The sequence below is a fragment of the Hippoglossus hippoglossus genome, chromosome 9 (genome assembly GCF_009819705.1).
Source record: "Hippoglossus hippoglossus isolate fHipHip1 chromosome 9, fHipHip1.pri, whole genome shotgun sequence".
Lineage (NCBI taxonomy): Eukaryota > Metazoa > Chordata > Actinopteri > Pleuronectiformes > Pleuronectidae > Hippoglossus > Hippoglossus hippoglossus.
This window is the reverse complement of record NC_047159.1, coordinates 11,441,431-11,457,633: the sequence shown is the minus strand read 5'-3', so window position 1 is coordinate 11,457,633 and position 16,203 is coordinate 11,441,431. Positions and strand designations below refer to the sequence as shown.

The 16,203-nt window shown below is 41.5% G+C and overlaps 3 protein-coding genes across 7 annotated transcripts in view; 2 read left to right on the top strand and 1 right to left on the bottom strand.

Annotated features, from left to right (window-relative positions):
- The first annotated feature begins 57 nt into the window (after positions 1–57).
- On the top strand, positions 58–6,549 carry LOC117768123 (ubiquilin-1-like). Its single transcript, XM_034596239.1, has 11 exons — positions 58–276; positions 731–873; positions 1,907–2,028; positions 2,187–2,440; positions 2,886–3,059; positions 3,160–3,322; positions 3,545–3,666; positions 4,163–4,246; positions 4,466–4,581; positions 5,114–5,276; positions 6,001–6,549. The coding sequence occupies exons 1-11, from the start codon at positions 148–150 to the stop codon at positions 6,142–6,144; spliced, it is 1,614 nt and encodes a 537-aa protein (XP_034452130.1). The 5' UTR covers positions 58–147; the 3' UTR covers positions 6,145–6,549.
- Positions 6,550–7,581: 1,032 nt separating this feature from the next.
- On the bottom strand, positions 7,582–14,483 carry LOC117768124 (probable gluconokinase). Of its 2 annotated transcripts, none has more exons than XM_034596240.1 (6): positions 14,402–14,483; positions 13,456–13,519; positions 12,333–12,363; positions 12,151–12,237; positions 10,439–10,482; positions 7,582–9,884 (listed from the first exon to the last, which is right to left on the bottom strand). In XM_034596240.1, exons 2-6 carry the CDS (start codon positions 13,491–13,493, stop codon positions 9,530–9,532), a joined length of 555 nt encoding a protein of 184 aa, XP_034452131.1. In that variant the 5' UTR covers positions 13,494–13,519; positions 14,402–14,483; the 3' UTR covers positions 7,582–9,529. The 2 variants fall into 2 exon arrangements, with proteins under 2 accessions (XP_034452131.1, XP_034452132.1); XM_034596241.1 differs by having other exon boundaries at positions 12,141–12,237; positions 14,402–14,457.
- A 690-nt stretch (positions 14,484–15,173) lies between these two features.
- frmd3 (FERM domain containing 3) overlaps positions 15,174–16,203 on the top strand; it is a 49,303-nt gene continuing 48,273 nt past the window's right edge. For 2 of the 4 annotated variants that reach the window (XM_034594821.1, XM_034594820.1), the window contains exon 1: positions 15,174–15,706. In XM_034594821.1, the coding sequence (XP_034450712.1) occupies positions 15,602–15,706 (105 nt within the window). In that variant the 5' untranslated portion in view covers positions 15,174–15,601. The remainder of the gene's footprint in view (positions 15,707–16,203) is intronic. The other 2 variants (XM_034594823.1, XM_034594822.1) reach the window with 2 other exon arrangements.

Genomic DNA, 16,203 nt, shown 5'->3' with positions numbered 1-16,203 from the left:
CAGTAGCTGGCAAACCTCCACACAACTTTCTGCAGAGTCACGGGCCAGACGCGCTCCTCCTCCTCTTCCTCCTCCTCCTCCTCCTCCACGGCCCCGGGACTGTGCGCTGCAGGTCCGTTCATCTCCATCGTCAGCCCGGACTGAGAGATGTCTGTGAGGGATGAGCTGGGAGCATCGGGTGGATGTCAGAGCAGCACCGACATGATCCACGTTGCCGTTAAAAGTGTCAGTGAGAGCAGAGACTTCACGGTCCCATGCGACTGCACCGTCAGACAGGTGAGTCACAGACCCAGCGCTGCGTAAACACTTGTGCGTAAAGATGGTTGCTTACATCACCGGCGTGTGTTTGTGTGTTTGTGTGTTTGTCAGGATTACGCAGCTATTTTTTTTATGATATTCAATATTGGACTGGATCTGAACCTATGGGGGCAGATCAAAGAATGACTTACCTCTTAAACATTGTCCGGCTTTTTATATTTTCTTTGAGGATAATTGAGGGATCTTGATGGAAAACAATCTCATGTTTAGGGGACTCATATTTGTATAAAATTTGGTGCATATCCAAATAAAAATCAGGCTCTAGTGAATGTGGTTTAAGGGGACTTTTGGGCCTTGGTGGAGGTATAGCCACTGTCCTCTCTTCTAAAATGTTCAATAGATTGCACTCTGATTTAAACGCTCTCAGTCGGCTACCAATGCTATCTTATTGTTGTGTTTTGTGTGTGTACAGCTGAAGCATGATCTCTCGGATAGGGCGGGGGCCTCAGCAGAGCAGCTCCTGCTGATCCACTCCGGCCGAGTCCTCACAGAGTCTCAGATCCTGAGTCACCTTAAAGGGAAGAGTGATGCTGTCAGCCTCTGCATGATCCGAAGGTACACACACACACACACACACACACACACACACAGCCTAATTCTAACCCTAACCCTTAAAACAAGTCTTAACCCCCAAAGAGTCCATTGAAGGGGGGGTCACAAAGTGAGGAACGGCCAAAATGTCCTCACTTTCCCAAAATGTCCTCACTCCGTAGGTTGTAGACTCAAACCGGTCCTTACAAAGATAGCTGTACAAGAGCACACACACACACACACACACACAGACACAGACACAGAGAGAGAGAGAGAGAGAGAGAGAGAGAGATGTGCCTCCATCACTTCAGAGGACATTGACTTACATTGATTTCCTACCACTACTCTCCTGACCCTAACTGTCACCTAAACCCAACCTAATAACCTTAAAACATGTCTTCACCTTAAAATGTAATGATTAACATTATGGAGACTTGTCCTCATACTGTGACAGGATTTAGGTCCCAACAACATGAGTAAATGCTTTGTACAGTTTTGTCATTCACTGGGAGACTGGGATTGAACCAAACCACCGACCTTCTGAGACGTGGATGACCCGCTTAACTTCATCATACACACAAATGCATTTCCTCTTCAGTAAAGTGTAAACTCTACAAAACTTGAAGGCTGTGTCCTGAAAACAGTGAGGACGGTGAGTTTAAAAGGTCATCTGCATTTTTCAAATACAGAAAATGTCCCCCAATGTCCCCCATTTTGGTCAATGCTTATTACTTTTGATCAAAACTATTAATCAGAGGGAAATTGTTTTGTTTCTGTAATATCACTGCCAAATCCAATCTGTCACTGCTTCTGTTACATACAGACCTGCATCAAAGTATTTTTTTAAAACCATATTTCTGTTAAGTGGCATCAGACACATTTTCTGGAGTAAAATATACTTTTATTTTTGCCACTGTTTTAGTATTATTACATTATCTGAAACTAAATTAATCTGATACTATACTATCAGTATCAAAAATCTAAATGATCTATGCAAATATCATAAGCCAGACATAAGATTAACACGTGCTAATCAGGCTCAGTTATTTCTTGTCAGGCCTCAGTGTTCCTCTGCTGCCGCTGATCTGTCCTCGGAGACGATCCACCAAGAGCTCACAGATGTTCTCGACCCTGATCATGACAACCTGACGCCATCTCCCATCTCTCCCCTCTGCCTGGGTAAGAACCGCAGACCACACGAACTCCCCTCAACTCTCAGTCTTCATCGCTCCTCTCTATCTGGGCTCACACTGCTGCTGTGAGGTACTAAGATCATACTCCAGTGTATTATGGTATTTACATACTCCTGCTCTTTTGATTTGATCTTGGTCCCACAGTGGACAGTCTTGGCCTGGCAACAGGCGAGTCTGGCTTCTTCCCTGCACTCCAGCACCAGATGGAGAAGCAGCTGTTGGATAACCCAGAGATGATGCGTCGTGTCCTGGGCAGCCCTTTGGTGCAGAGCATACTCTCTACTTCCAGCCCCCAGATAACCAGACAGCTCATTCTGTCCAATCCTCAAATCCAGAATCTCCTAGAGACAAATCCAGAGGTGGGAGACATGCTCAACAACACAGACATCATCACAGAGGTGGGTATTAAGTACTAATTTGTTGAGTGTCAGGGTTGGTTTTATACAGTGTGCATGAAAGAATGCGTCCCTTTGCCAAGCTACTACTTCTACTACTTCTACTACTTCTACTCTATCACTTTGATAGCCGAAGATTTTCTACAATAAAATGGTGCAGGATGGAGAGAAATCACTACACAATTGCACGTTTCCATTAAGTAATTTGAATTTTTACTAAAAAACATAAAAATGGACGTATGGTTCAGGATTTGCAAAAGGTGTTTCATGAAAAGCCGTACATACATTGGAGAGTTATTTTTGACCATTTACAAATTACCTTCTGGTTAAAAAGGAAAAAAGGCCATTTTAATTTCACTGATACTTGACCATACTGTATTTATTCCTTCTGAAACGATTTCTCAGATCCATGAGTCCAATATCTTCTTGCTCCTCCTTCCATTTCCAGGTGCTGGAGCTGGTCAGAAACCCTGACATGATAGAGGAAGTGATGTGTAATGAAGACCGCGCAATGGACGAGTTGAAATCAGAGCGAGACAACCCTGAACCCATCAATGGGGACTCTGATGGCCTCCTGAAGACTGAAGCAGAAATACAGGAACATGATCTCAATCTATCACAGGTAGAACTCTTAAAATAATGCTTTTCTTGAATTATCTTTTTTTCATGTATTTAACCTGCTGTTGAGTTTTCTGTACATGTTCTCTCTCTCTCTTTTCCAGACAGGAGGACCCCAAGTGGAGACTATATCATCTGGGAAACAACAGGCCCCCAAAGGAGAAAGAAACCAGAGACCGTTGTTCTCCAGTCAGTCCACAGATCCTCTCAGAGACCTGACTGCCACACCCACAGCTGACCCAAACCCTCAGAGCACTGTCACTGCAGGCAGGAAAATACACAGCCACATGCTTCAGCTGCAGAATCAGTAGTTCCTTCCTGTATTCATGTCTGTATCTTTTTACAAAACCAATCCAGCAAATCTACAATAACAACATACCTGTATAAAGGTGTTGTACACAGATCATCGTTTTCAGTCAGCTAAACTATAATCACTTTTAAACATTTCTTTCTGCTTTTATTCATTTCTTTTTTAATCCACGGCCTCAGGCATGCAGTCCCTGCTGGAGGAGATCACGGCCAGTCCTGGTCTGATGGAGAGCCTTCTCTCTGGGCCGTACATCAGCAGTCTTCTGAACTGCCTCGGCCAAAACCAGGATCTGGCTGCACAGGTGAGTCTGACATGTAACACAGTTTATTATAGAGCGGGCATTACGTATTCATATATTATAAACGTATATTTCAATATAATTAATATGTAACGTATTACCTCCGCCAATTGAGGTTAGGTTTTTACCTCTGTTTCCAGAAACTACTGGATGGATTGCTGCCAAAATTGGTGGAAGGAAGCATTAAATTGGGGTGTGGATCAGTGGATTTTCTTTAGGGTGTTTTCCCACATTTTTGTTGAATTAGGGTTAGGGATCTTGACAAAAAAATGTTGTGACTGTGAATGAATCTGCGTAATTTGGTGCAGGTCCAATCAAAAATCCAGATCTAGTGAACTTAATTTATGTTAAGTGCCATGCAAGTCTTTTTAGGTTTTGCTATTTATCAGCATCTGACTTGCTGAACAATCCCTTAGGGCGCTATGCAGAGATTTGAAACTGGTCTGCAATCCCGCCACCTTCACTTCTTGTTCACATATCCTGATAATTTCTCTTTCAGATGCTGCTGAGCCACCCTCTGTTCTCAGGGAATCCTGAGCTGCAGCAGCAGATGAGACAGCAGCTCCCTCTCTTCCTGCAACAGGTTTGTTTATTCTCTCTACTCCTCTGCCATCTCTGACACATATGATGATATGAATACGGCGTATTTGAGGCTTTGACTGTTGACTAACAACACATCTGTTTTAAAGGCCCTTGTAAAAACTGAATAATCACTTGTTCAGAAACAGTTGTCAGAGTTGTAATCTGCTGTCGAGAAATCCCTGCACAGTCTCCATTGCTCACAGTTGTCCGTTATGTGCAGATGCAGAGTCCGGAGCTGCTGTCGGCCATGTTGAACCCCAGAGCCATGGAGGCTCTGCTACAGATCCAGCAGGGACTACAAACTCTGGCTGCAGAGGCTCCCGCCCTCATACCTGCGTGAGTTAAAACCATAGACAGTATATTAAGATGGATGACATGCCAAAGTGTCTTGATCAGCAGTGTAGTTCATAAACTCTGCCTCCTCCATGTTAAAAGATGAGACATGGGCCAAAGTAAAAAGTTTTGTCAAAAATTGTTTCTGTCATTTTAGGTCGTTCTTATCACACTGTATTTATTTTGGTTTTAATTAGTTGTTTGACACTATAAAAACAGGGTGAAACATCATGATTGACAGCTGAGACTAACTTCAGATTGGTCGAGAACGTGTGTCATCTGGACTTCAATATCGCAGCGTTCATACCCAGGATATTTTAGCTTCATTTCCGGATAGTGGCAGGACGGAGATGCATCGTCTGTCTTTATACACAGAACAGAACAGTATGTACATAACAGACGGTTCACCTCACACTAAAGAGATCTTTTTTTCTGGTGGTTTATTTTCTGGGTAAACATTTGTATTTTATAAAACCTTTTGTATTTTTTTTTTTTTTTAAATAAAACTTGGGTGACGCTGCATATCTTCCTGCAGGGCTGGACTCGGAAACACTGGAGCCAGGGTTGATGTTGCCCCTGAGCTCGAATCCAACTCTTTCCTGAACAGCCACTCAGGAAATTGTCCTCCGGTTGCCACGGTGACAGAGCAGCAGCAGACGTTTGTGCAACAGATGCTGCAGGCACTGGCTGATAATGGGGTACCTCATTTCTTTATAACCTTGTTGTCTGCTTCTGTAATTGATTTGAGCTGATCACCAGTAAATTGCATGTTGATGCCAAAAGCCCACTGGAAACTCCTCTTTACTACACAGGGCTTTCTTATTATTATCATCACAATAGGGAAGTGCTGTTTATGATACAACATTTCTGTCATATTGAGCTTACGGTGGTTTAGTGAAGTACAAATTTAAACATGCATCTACAAAAAGAGTACCACAATTAAAGATTTAACTGCATCCAGTTTATTAGCCCCCCTTGTACCCACAGCTAGTGGTGACAACATGCTTATACCACATCTGGCCACATCCAGCTGTGACGTTTGCTATGTTCAGGTGTTCATGAGATTCACACATTTCAACCCATAGAGGTCAGCGAAGCTACATTTTCCTCCTTCCATCTGTGGGTTAGATAACCAGAACAGAAGTTAGTATAGTTATCTATGGTTTCTAAAAGCATTTGTTGATAGTGGTCAAATAAAATCCACTAAATATACTAAAGACCCATTTCTTATGAAGATTCAGATCAACTAAATAGACTGCATCATCTCTAGAAAAGCAGATAAGAAGAGACACAGGTGAAGTGTTCAAATTTGAAAGTATGTTCTCACTCCCAGAGGCACAACATCTCTTTGCTATTTTTTCTCTGCGATCATGTTACTGTAATGATCACATTTGTAACAACTCTCCTGTCTCATCCTGTCAGGGCCGTCGTGAGGAGGCTGAGCTCCAAGAGGAGCTGGAGCACCTGAGCTCGATGGGCTTCAAAGACAGACAGGCGAACCTTCAGGCCCTCATCAGCACAGGAGGAGACCTCAGCACGGCCATACAACATCTGATCGGGCTCTGACACGCACTCAAACACACACATGCACGCACATTGATCTGTGTGGACCCCACTGTGGATTCAGGGTATACACATGTTCTGACATCTGCACATAAGCACCGTCACTCAAACATAAACCTACAGGTAACAACATTTAAAAAACTGCTTTGCAAAAATGTAACATTCAAGCCATATTTATATTCCTGTAATTCTTAGCCATAGTTTTATTCATCCCTTAACTTTCCATACTAACCTGTCTGCAGTAGTAAACTGCTGTATACTCAGTCCTGGTATAAAAGTCACACTGCTCTACTATTAACAGTCTAGGATGGGGGGGTGCAGCTTGTTGTCCAGATTGAAAAGCCCCATGAGACAATTTTGTGATTTTGGGCAATATACATGAATATAAATTACATAATACAAATAAAAACAGACTTTATTTGGTTGTTATGATAAGACTTAAAATTTGTGTCCTTCCAGACTCAACACTGTAGGTTTATATAGAGTGAAAACAAGGATACAATCACTTTAACCCTGTCAGTGACATGCACTGGTGCAGATCAGTACAGCTACTTAAATCATCACATACTTAAGTCTTGTAGCAGTTGCATTAATATTCAGTGGTAGTTCATGTAATATTAATCTCTGTGCAGACACACTATGACGCTCAAGCCTCTTTTCATCTTGCCACCTGGACAGAGTCTAATGAAAACTTTGAACACCCAGAGGAAGTCCGATGTCCTGGAACGCTGATGGAGGATTCACTCTCAGTCTCAGTCAACAGACTGAACCAGGAGCATCGTCTGTTGTTGCTGCTTTTCTTCTCTTCTATCTTGTTCACTACAGGCTGTACAGTGGCCACATGCAGCAGACGATTCATCAAGTTTGTCTCCAAAGGCAAACGCTTGAAAGATGTGTTCAAAATGGAAAAGCTTGACTCTGTGCTCAAATGTCAATGTTTATCTTGAGGCAGCACAGACACAGAAACTCAGATTTGCTCAACTTATCCTCTCAACACTCTCTCTGGAGAAAACAAGGCAAGAAAAATGGATATGAGAAAAATGAAAAATTATTTCCTTTGCTTAGGTGAGTCATTTCTTAAAAACCCTCTTTGCCTAACATCTTTCTAGACAGTGTCAATGTCTGGGGTTAAAATGTTCTTTTCCTAAACTGAGCTGAAATTCACGTTCAGTGTGTCATATGGACTGAGTTTATTTTGGGTTCTTTTTCATTTATTAAACTGAGCAGCATACTCCCCCCCCCATCTGTGGATCTGATAGACAATCAGTAAAAAGTGTTGAACTTTGTTACTTTGTTGTCTTTTTTAACTTCTCTTTTTGAATCTGTCAACACAATAATTTTTTCTCACCATGCAAATATGCAGTTTGCAGTGCAGTAGTTTTTTATGATTTTATATTGTTTATTAATCTGTAAAAAAAAAAAACATGAGTCTATAAAATGTCTCACAGCTCCCCATGTGGCTATAACTCGACTGTTAATCTAACAGCCAGCTGATGATCCACTTCTATTCATATAAAACAGAGAAAAGGAAGAAATCCTCATTTAAAAACATATAATGTTGTATCCAGAGTTGGTGTAAAGATCAACAGCATCACCCGACAGTCTCGCTAAAGACAATGGCGTCGAATACAAACACGTCTGCCATCTTGATTGATAAAAAAGCAGTCATTTATAAAACACTGATAAATTATGACTAGTATATTATAAATTATTATATGCCCTTCAATGAAAACCCCTCAAATCAGACACTTTAAATATGTATTTTACCATGATTTTCTATTGAAGCTTGAACTTTATTACTATAAGCACCAGGGGGCACTGGACTTCAGTAATAGTAGTTTTGATTTGTATGGTTGGAATTATGAAGCTACAAAACATAATAGTTTTAATCTGAAACAAATCTCATCTATGGCTGTGTAAAGGGTGCAGTTTATAATTACTACAATTTACTTTACGTAACTGTGATGTGGTTAATTCATTAAAACTAACAACACAAGTATTAAGTCATATTCACTGGTGACAATATAATAATTATAATAAGATGTGTGTGGTAGTGTGAGGACTGCTCTCGGTTTATTCGATTCCTGCCTTTGTGTCCTCGCTCTCGGAGACCTTGTGGAGTAACTGACACACAAGACGCATACTACAACATCAGATATGTGTGTGTGTGATCCACTTGACAACCTGTGTGCGTCTGTTGAGGGGGTTTTAATCTCCAGTGGTGTGTGTGTGTGTTGCAGTGTGTGTATGTGCGGCGGTTCGTCTGGATGTGTGAGATACGAGAGTAGCCAAGGGGGGTTTTCTGGATTAGAAGCTCCTAAAATATTCGAGTTGAGGTTTGAAGATGAGTCACACCAACAAAAACAGCTCTGCAGTGCTGAGTGGAGGGACGTGTGTGTGTGTGTGTGTGTGTGCGAGAGAGAGAGAGAGAGAGGACATTGTGGTAATGGTCACTTTTTAGAACGGGGATCAATAAGCTCTGACCTGATGTGACCGTTCATATGGAAACTACATGATGTTGTGAGAAGAGTCAAACCGGCCTCAGTGATGTCTAGCAGGAAGCTGTTCAATCTAACCCCCTTTAATCATTCCACCCTGTTCTATTCTGCCTGAAGATTGTACTGTTAGATTGGTTGGCATTTGATGTCAGAGGATGAAAGTTGCTTTGACAGACTATAAAATGATATAAAAACTGTTGCTTGGTACCAAACTAATCCAAACTTCAGCAAAGCTGCAAAAACTTCCACAAGTTTTTACAATTGGGTAAGAAACCTGTGATGTTGAAGGTAAAACTTAAGATAACACTATTAAACCCAAAGATCAAAGTTAGGTGAAGTGCTAAAACAAAATGAGTTTCTGCAGGCTCCTGATTTTCCTGTCCACCAGTTTCTTGTCATCGAAACCAAACTGAAACAAAGTCATACGAAAGTCATTTCATAAAAAAAAGCAGGATTTTCTGTAGAACGTTAAGTGATTAGTCAACAAATCTACGACTCTACATAAAATTGAATCACTACCAACTTAAAATTTCATAATTTTTCAAGCAAAAATTTGATTACATACAATCATCTGGGAACCATGACTGTCTGCACTACATTTTGTGCAGATCCAGAGAGTAGACGTTGGGATATTTCACTGAGAAAATGATAAACTTAACCTGTTGGTGGCACTAGAGGAAACATCAGAGAATTACCATTGTCAATACGCTTCATCCTGTTGGCACCATGAATGTTTGTATAGAATTTCATGGAATTCCATCCAATAGCGGATCAAATGTTTCAGTCTGGACCAAAGTGGCAGACGAACTGACCGACCAACAGAACACCTGATGACGATGACGATGATGATGATGATTGATGATGACGGCCTCTCTGTCTGTCTGTGTTGATTACAGCACCACTGGTGACGACTTGAGGCCGATAATGTGCTGCTCGACCTCCGCGCCTAGATCAGTAACGCTCCTGCTGATGTCCAGAGACAACACATTCTCTTCATCCAGCGGAGGCTCTAAAGCATCAAACTGGGAGCGCAGCAGGTCGGCTTTCATGTAATGTCCCCTGCGGGCCACCATCCTCTGGTGAATGAGACCGTAGTCCCCATGTAGGAAGAGGAAAAAGACATCAGGAGCGACGGGAGGCAGGATGTCTTGGTCGAGGGCTCTGGAGCCGTGCAGCAGGATCTGCCTGTAGAGACGCTTCAGGGCGGAGCACGTCACTAAAGCATCGGACCCTGAGCATCTTTCTCTGCAGTGAAAACACACATACACACGTATGAACACTGAACTAAAAGGATTAGAAGGAGAATGTTAAAAACAGCACTGGGGAAACTAGACGTAACGTGAACTATGGTCACAAACAGCTCAAGGAGGTGGGAAGAAAACGAGGGACACAAGAAAAGAGGAGAATATGTGTGACTGAGTAGAAGAGTGACGGAAAAGCAGGTCTTTGATGTCGCCGCATCGTTTTTAAGAAAGCGATGGCACACTTTCCACTCCTCCGTCACCTCTTCTCCACACTCTCACTCACTTAATCTGTCTTTACTCGCCCAAATTTCCTCCCCTCGCTCTCTGGTTTTCATCTCAATTTTCAAAACCATCTTTGATATTTTTGATCTTCTCCAACAATTTCACGCCTGCATATCCTCACCTCGCTCCTCGGCTCCCTCTCTCTGAACTCATCCTCTTCTACATTTCTGATAGGAAAAAGTATCTGCTGTTTTCTATCTGAGGGTGTGTGTGAACGTTTAAAAAAAAAAAATGCAGCAAATACTGTGAGTGGATGTATAAACACATTCTTACGTTTGAATCACTTCATGTAGTCGCAGGAGCCAAGGAAATCTGTCCTGAAGAGACAACAACATGAATGGATTTATTAATATTGTAAACAGCGTTCAACAAGATTGTAGCATAAATATTATAGATATTCAGATATTAGACAGGAGTGAGTTGCATTAAACAGCACATTAGAATAGTGTACTTTTTAATAGATGTTTCTTTTTCTTGTTAGATTTATCGTTGTCCAAGGAAACATTTATTATATCTAACCACTCTTGTATTGTGGGAGGTTCAGGAAGCAACCAGTAAGAGCTTTTTAACCATCAGATGTCAAAACCATTTTCAACATTTTTGAAAGAGGTGTCCCTAGGAGGTTAAAGTGCCAACTGCGTATTCCACCATCTCCGGTATGAGAATCAAAGTTGCACGTCATTCCTCATCTCTCTCTCTCTTCTCATGTCCTGTGTTCTCAAAATCTATAAGGAGGTGTTGCACCTCTGAGTCATTGTAATATGCAAAAAAATAACTACAAGCATAGTAGCAGTGAGCAGTCCGAAAGACGTGGTCTTAGTGGGTTGGATTATTTTATTATTATTATTAGTTTCCAATATTTCCTGTTGAATGGACTCAAATCAGAGAGACTTTCAAAGAGCTAATCAGGGAATCAAACTGAGATCGAGCAGTCTGCAGCACAAAGACATCTGTGATTACGCTGCTATCAGAAGTGGAATTAGTCCTAATCTGGTTACAACAGAGCTGGACTCCATTAATTTCCCACAGCCTTTAACAGGAAGAGCTGAAGTGGAATGAGAGGAATCACGATCTCTTACATCCTGACATCTGAGCAAACTCATGTCCTGCTCACTTACGCCAGCATCAACCTGCCAACTCTGATCCTGGCATGAAAGACACAGGCTGACAGTGATCCTGACTCTACCTCTCTGCTTCAGCTGCTGAAGTTTTCTTTGAATACGCCAGAGCGTCAGACAGAGCGGGTCCCGGGGTTACTCCCAGCTGATCGGAGCAGGTTTCTGAGTGGGAGGTTTTCATTGGTTGTGTGGGCAGCTGTGTGCTGATAGTGAGAGTCAGCGTTGACAGAGGAAGAATGAATATTAAACAAATAATCAAACAAATGAAAATAAGTGAAGAATACAATTTTGAATCGTCAGCTCTGATATTCGGTGTTTCCCTCGTGGCTGTGTCCATTAAAGACGTTTTCAGACATGAGCTCTGTAAAATGTCCTGAAAATTGGGCCTGGACATTATTGCCGTTCACATATGAAGAACGCAGCAGGAGATTCTTCAAGTCAGACGAGTTCACAATGACAGGAAAATCTCTGGGACATTCAGACGAGGGGTTGGCGCCTGGGTGGAGCCATGCAGGAGGCAGGACATGACGTATAAATTCCGTTGTGGAGATCACTGTTTTTTTGTTTACAGCACATCGACAATGATGTCGTCCCTTACCGACAAAATGCTCTTGTATCTTGTCCAATTTAACAGCTTCAACTGTGTCTTCTACACGCATGGCGACTCTTTTTGATCCTGAGATATTAAATATTCTTTGTTTTTCAATTTCGCTTCTGTTGTGACATCAGTGCGTGTTTGAAAAGAGCTTATCTGTTGCTCCAGTTACTTGTTGAGTTTTCTGCAGGTTTGACAGAATAATTAACTCATGACAGAAGACGAGCAGCACAGCACTCCTGACACACACACACACACGCACCTTTACTGACCTCGTCTGTGAGCGGCTCCCCCTGAGCCATCTTCTCAACGTTCTCCTGTGGGTGGAAATCATCCCCTTCATGCAGTGTCCAGCCCAGCTGATGGAAGGAAACACACACATAGAGGAGTATCAAGTCATGTGTGTGCACGAGCGTGAATGGAGGAGTATGAGTATGAGTGTGTATAGAGTTACCTTTTCTGAAAGATGAGCCCCAAAGCTGCTTCTGCGTAAGAAAAGAACAAGACATAAGTGATAGAGTGGAATAATTGAACCTGTGCGCCCACTGATCATCATCAGATTGGGGCTGTCACAGTTATCTAAGGTCGCACTATTTCCCTCAGTGATACAAGACGTGTTTAAAACAAATAATCTTCTTACTCTACAGCCTGAGAGCTTCCAACAGGATCTTATGGTCACTCCAGTATATGGTGTTTATTTTGCATTTATTTATTTAGTGAGCAGGTGTAGAGTGTTGAGTAATCCTGTAATTCGGTGCCAGAGATAACAAGTTAATCCCCTCATATCCATATTCCCTGTAAACAGAACGCTGTGTGCGAGTCTTTCTGTTGCTTATTGGTGAAACGTTTTGAGTACAGTCTTTTCTCCAATTGGACAAGTCAAACTTGTTGCCATGGAAATACAGAATCCATTTAAATTTCAAGAAGAATTATCAAAAGGCACCACTTCACTCCAGGATAAACGCAAGTTTCATGAGGTTCTGCTTCAAAAACAAAATCATTACACATCATATATTACACACATATGGATGGACAAATAGAAATACTGCTTGTTATTTTACAGGCATGATACACCAAGGGAATAAATACCCAAAACTGACATCTTTACTGCTTTAAGCCAGAGCTGAACAACTCAATTAATTTGGTAAGTCATCATTAACAATACACATGGTTTCACCTTCTTACTTGTGGTGATTTTCTTCTTTTATTTCTCATGTGATATTAATTTGAAAATACTTGGGTTTTGGTTGTTTGATTAAACAAAACAAGCGATTTAAGGAGGAAATGATGATGTTTCTGACATTTTATTGACTAAATAAATAACTTATATATTGAAAAAGAAATTTAGATAATGAAACTAAGTTAGTTGCAGCCCTACTTTAGTATTTTTGGCATTGAGTTACATCCCTATGTAAGTGACCTTGTAACAGATACTGTGAAAGTGTGTTCAGTTACGTTAAGCGACATTAATAGTTCATAACCACCTGTGTGTCACAGAAAGTTAAGTAATATCCAATTTACTTTCTCCAGAGCTTCTACGTTTCTTTCTCCTCATGTATCAACATACGTATTCATACTTTCCACAGCCTGAGACTCCCATTATGATGTAGATCATCCTGTCTGTGGATCTTCTGTCCTGAACTGGATAAAGAAAAATACCTTAATAATTTTGGGCATAAACTTGCCTGAATGATCAACAAATCTTATACATGTCAACATCGAAACATCAGAATCACAGAGATACTGTATATGCAGAAATAATAACAGTGCTCATGTGATGTTACCACATTGTAAAAAATATATATATAATATACATCTTTTAAAAAAAGATTAAAAGCAAAAGAAGTCACTGAAGAAAATGAACCCAAGTGAGAATTATGTCACATATTACATCATTGTATTATCTATACACATGCATTCATATAAAAGTAGGATTTCACTGTTGTGTTTGGTTGAAATTCAGATCAAATTCTACAGTAAACGTTCACAAGCTACCCAAGGATCCTATATAAAGCAGCCTAAAATTTAAATGAGCTCCACCTTTACCAAGTGAAACATTAAACAATAATACAAAAAATAAGTTAAAACAATAAATAATATGAAATGTTGAATTATCTGCATGAGAACTTTTGATAATACATATTGATAGTATTGTTTTGTGCTTTGGGACTTTTACTTGGATTTCAACCCAGTGGTATTTTGGTATTTGCCTCATGAACACTTACACCTAATACGTCCACAACCGGAAGCTGTTAAACTTGGAAAGGAAAATATCCTGGAAGCGTCCACTTGCAGAATACATACATTTATTCCACCGTTACTGCTGCAGATACTAAGGAAGAAGAACTGAGGAAATGCAGTGGGTCGTTCATAGGAAAACCCTGAGCAGGTGTAGAATAGACGCCACTGACCACATGTTATTACTCATGAGACGATCACAGACATTATATCTGTTGTATTCACTGACTGGCGGAAGAACAGCTCATTTAATTCAGGTTTAATCAAACTAAACTCGTCTCCTACCTTGAGAATCATATGACTCCTCATGGCCGCGGGTTGTTTTTATTGATGTGCGTGATGACGTAGGACGCACGTCAGCTACGGTTAAAGGGGCCGCGCTGTGTTTGGTTCGATGACAAATTCAGATCAGATCGTTACACTGCAGCTAAATTACATTTAATCATTATTGTGCTGTAAACCAATAATCTGATTAAAATAAAAAAAGATCTTATTTTTAAACCACAACAGTTTGTGTTTATTAATAACATGGCTGATCACCGTAGTATAAAATAAATAATACAAAATAAATATAAATAGATTTGATGATTTCTACTTTTCCAAATCCTATAGGTAGACCCCCACAGATATTTACATAAAGTCACATGTAAAATGCACAAGTTGACTTAAATCAGATGAATACAACGTCATGTTTTCTTCCACCCATGTGATAACACATAATTCATATATTAACACTTTACAAGGCATCTTAACACCAATCGTTTATCTTAGCATTCTCTTAATCCATCTTATTTCATATTTTTTATTTTATTGTGAAATTTGAACTGTATTGTTAAACACTTTGCTTTGCACCTTTGCACGAAAGGCACTGTATAAATTAGAAATAAATCATAAATATAAACTTATCTTATCAATGATAATTAAGTCTATTGGATTAAGAGACTTTAAAATGAAAAATCTGGGGGGAAAACACTTAATCAACTATGAAAACATAAAGTTGAAACATATTTCAAATGCTACAGGGAGGGTGAATTTCATTCGCCATCAGATGATCAGGTGACACGTGTGGGATCATACAAGTGCGATGTGAAGGTTTATGTAGGAATTTGGAAGGAGAGAAAATTAAGTGGGGGTGAGAGAGGGATAATAGAGAGAGAAGAGGGAGGGGTGAGAGAGGGGAGGAAAAGCCATCCTCCCTCCTGTAGATCCATCAGTGTGCAGCCAGGAGTCGGATGCGAGCTCTCCCTCCTCCTCCTGCTCCTCCTCCTCTCGCTGTTGCATCCATCCATCCTCCTATCTGCCCATCCATCTCTCCATCCACATCCAAGGGCGCCGCAAGAGAGGGTGACAAGACCTCGACTGAGAGGCACATACATGCGTGTGCGCGTGCATGCATGCGCGAGTCCCCCGTCCGTCCGTCCGTCCGTCCGTGCGTGTGCGTGTGGACCCGCTGACATGAGGAGCTGAAACTGAACCGACACAAGGATGAAAATGCTTCGGTTCCGCAGCCCCAGCATCCGCTCCCTGGACCAGGAGGTCCTGTGCACGATCCGGCTCCTGGACGACTCCGAGATCTCCTGCAGCATCCAGGTGAGACGACCCTCACCCAGCTCGTGCATTGTGTGATTACTTCAAGTAACAATCACGTGGACGCAGAGGATCCGTTTTCCATGCGGGTGAATTCTATTCTCCACGTAAAAGGCTGCACCATTCCTGCATCCTCACACACCGATTCAGCCTTTTGTTCCACACAACGACAGCAGTTTCCATGCTGCTGTGATTTACGGGAGAGGTCGCATGCTTGGCTACATGCACAGCCTGTATTGTGCAGAGGAGGAGGGTGGGTGGGGGAGCATATGCAACAGAAATCCCTGCATCAGTGCTGAGACCAGGCAGATGAAGTTGACTCAGGATGAAGTTTGAGGCGGTGATGGAGCTGCATGGGTGTGGTGGCTGATAACAGAGCTGGTGACAGGGGCAGAGAGCTCTTCTGCTCTGAAGCTGTGTGTGTGTGTGTGTCTGAAGGGAGAGGGGATGATACGTGTTGTTTCCACCACATCATCTTAAATCTTCTGATTCCAGTTCCC

What these genes read in the sequence shown, in the direction of transcription:
- LOC117768124 (XM_034596240.1), bottom strand. Translation starts at nt 13,493, where the DNA reads ATGATCTACATCATAATGGGAGTCTCAGGCTGTGGAAA. An exon ending in GGGCTCATCTTTCAGAAAAG is followed by an intron (nt 12,238 to 12,332) that starts GTAACTCTATAC and finishes TCCTTCCATCAG; the next exon opens with CTGGGCTGGACACTGCATGA. An exon ending in CTACATGAAGTGATTCAAAC is followed by an intron (nt 9,885 to 10,438) that starts GTAAGAATGTGT and finishes TTTTCACTGCAG; the next exon opens with AGAAAGATGCTCAGGGTCCG.
- LOC117768123 (XM_034596239.1), top strand. Translation starts at nt 148, where the DNA reads ATGTCTGTGAGGGATGAGCTGGGAGCATCGGGTGGATGTCAGAGCAGC. An exon ending in CATCTCTCCCCTCTGCCTGG is followed by an intron (nt 2,029 to 2,186) that starts GTAAGAACCGCA and finishes TTGGTCCCACAG; the next exon opens with TGGACAGTCTTGGCCTGGCA. An exon ending in TCCCTCTCTTCCTGCAACAG is followed by an intron (nt 4,247 to 4,465) that starts GTTTGTTTATTC and finishes CGTTATGTGCAG; the next exon opens with ATGCAGAGTCCGGAGCTGCT.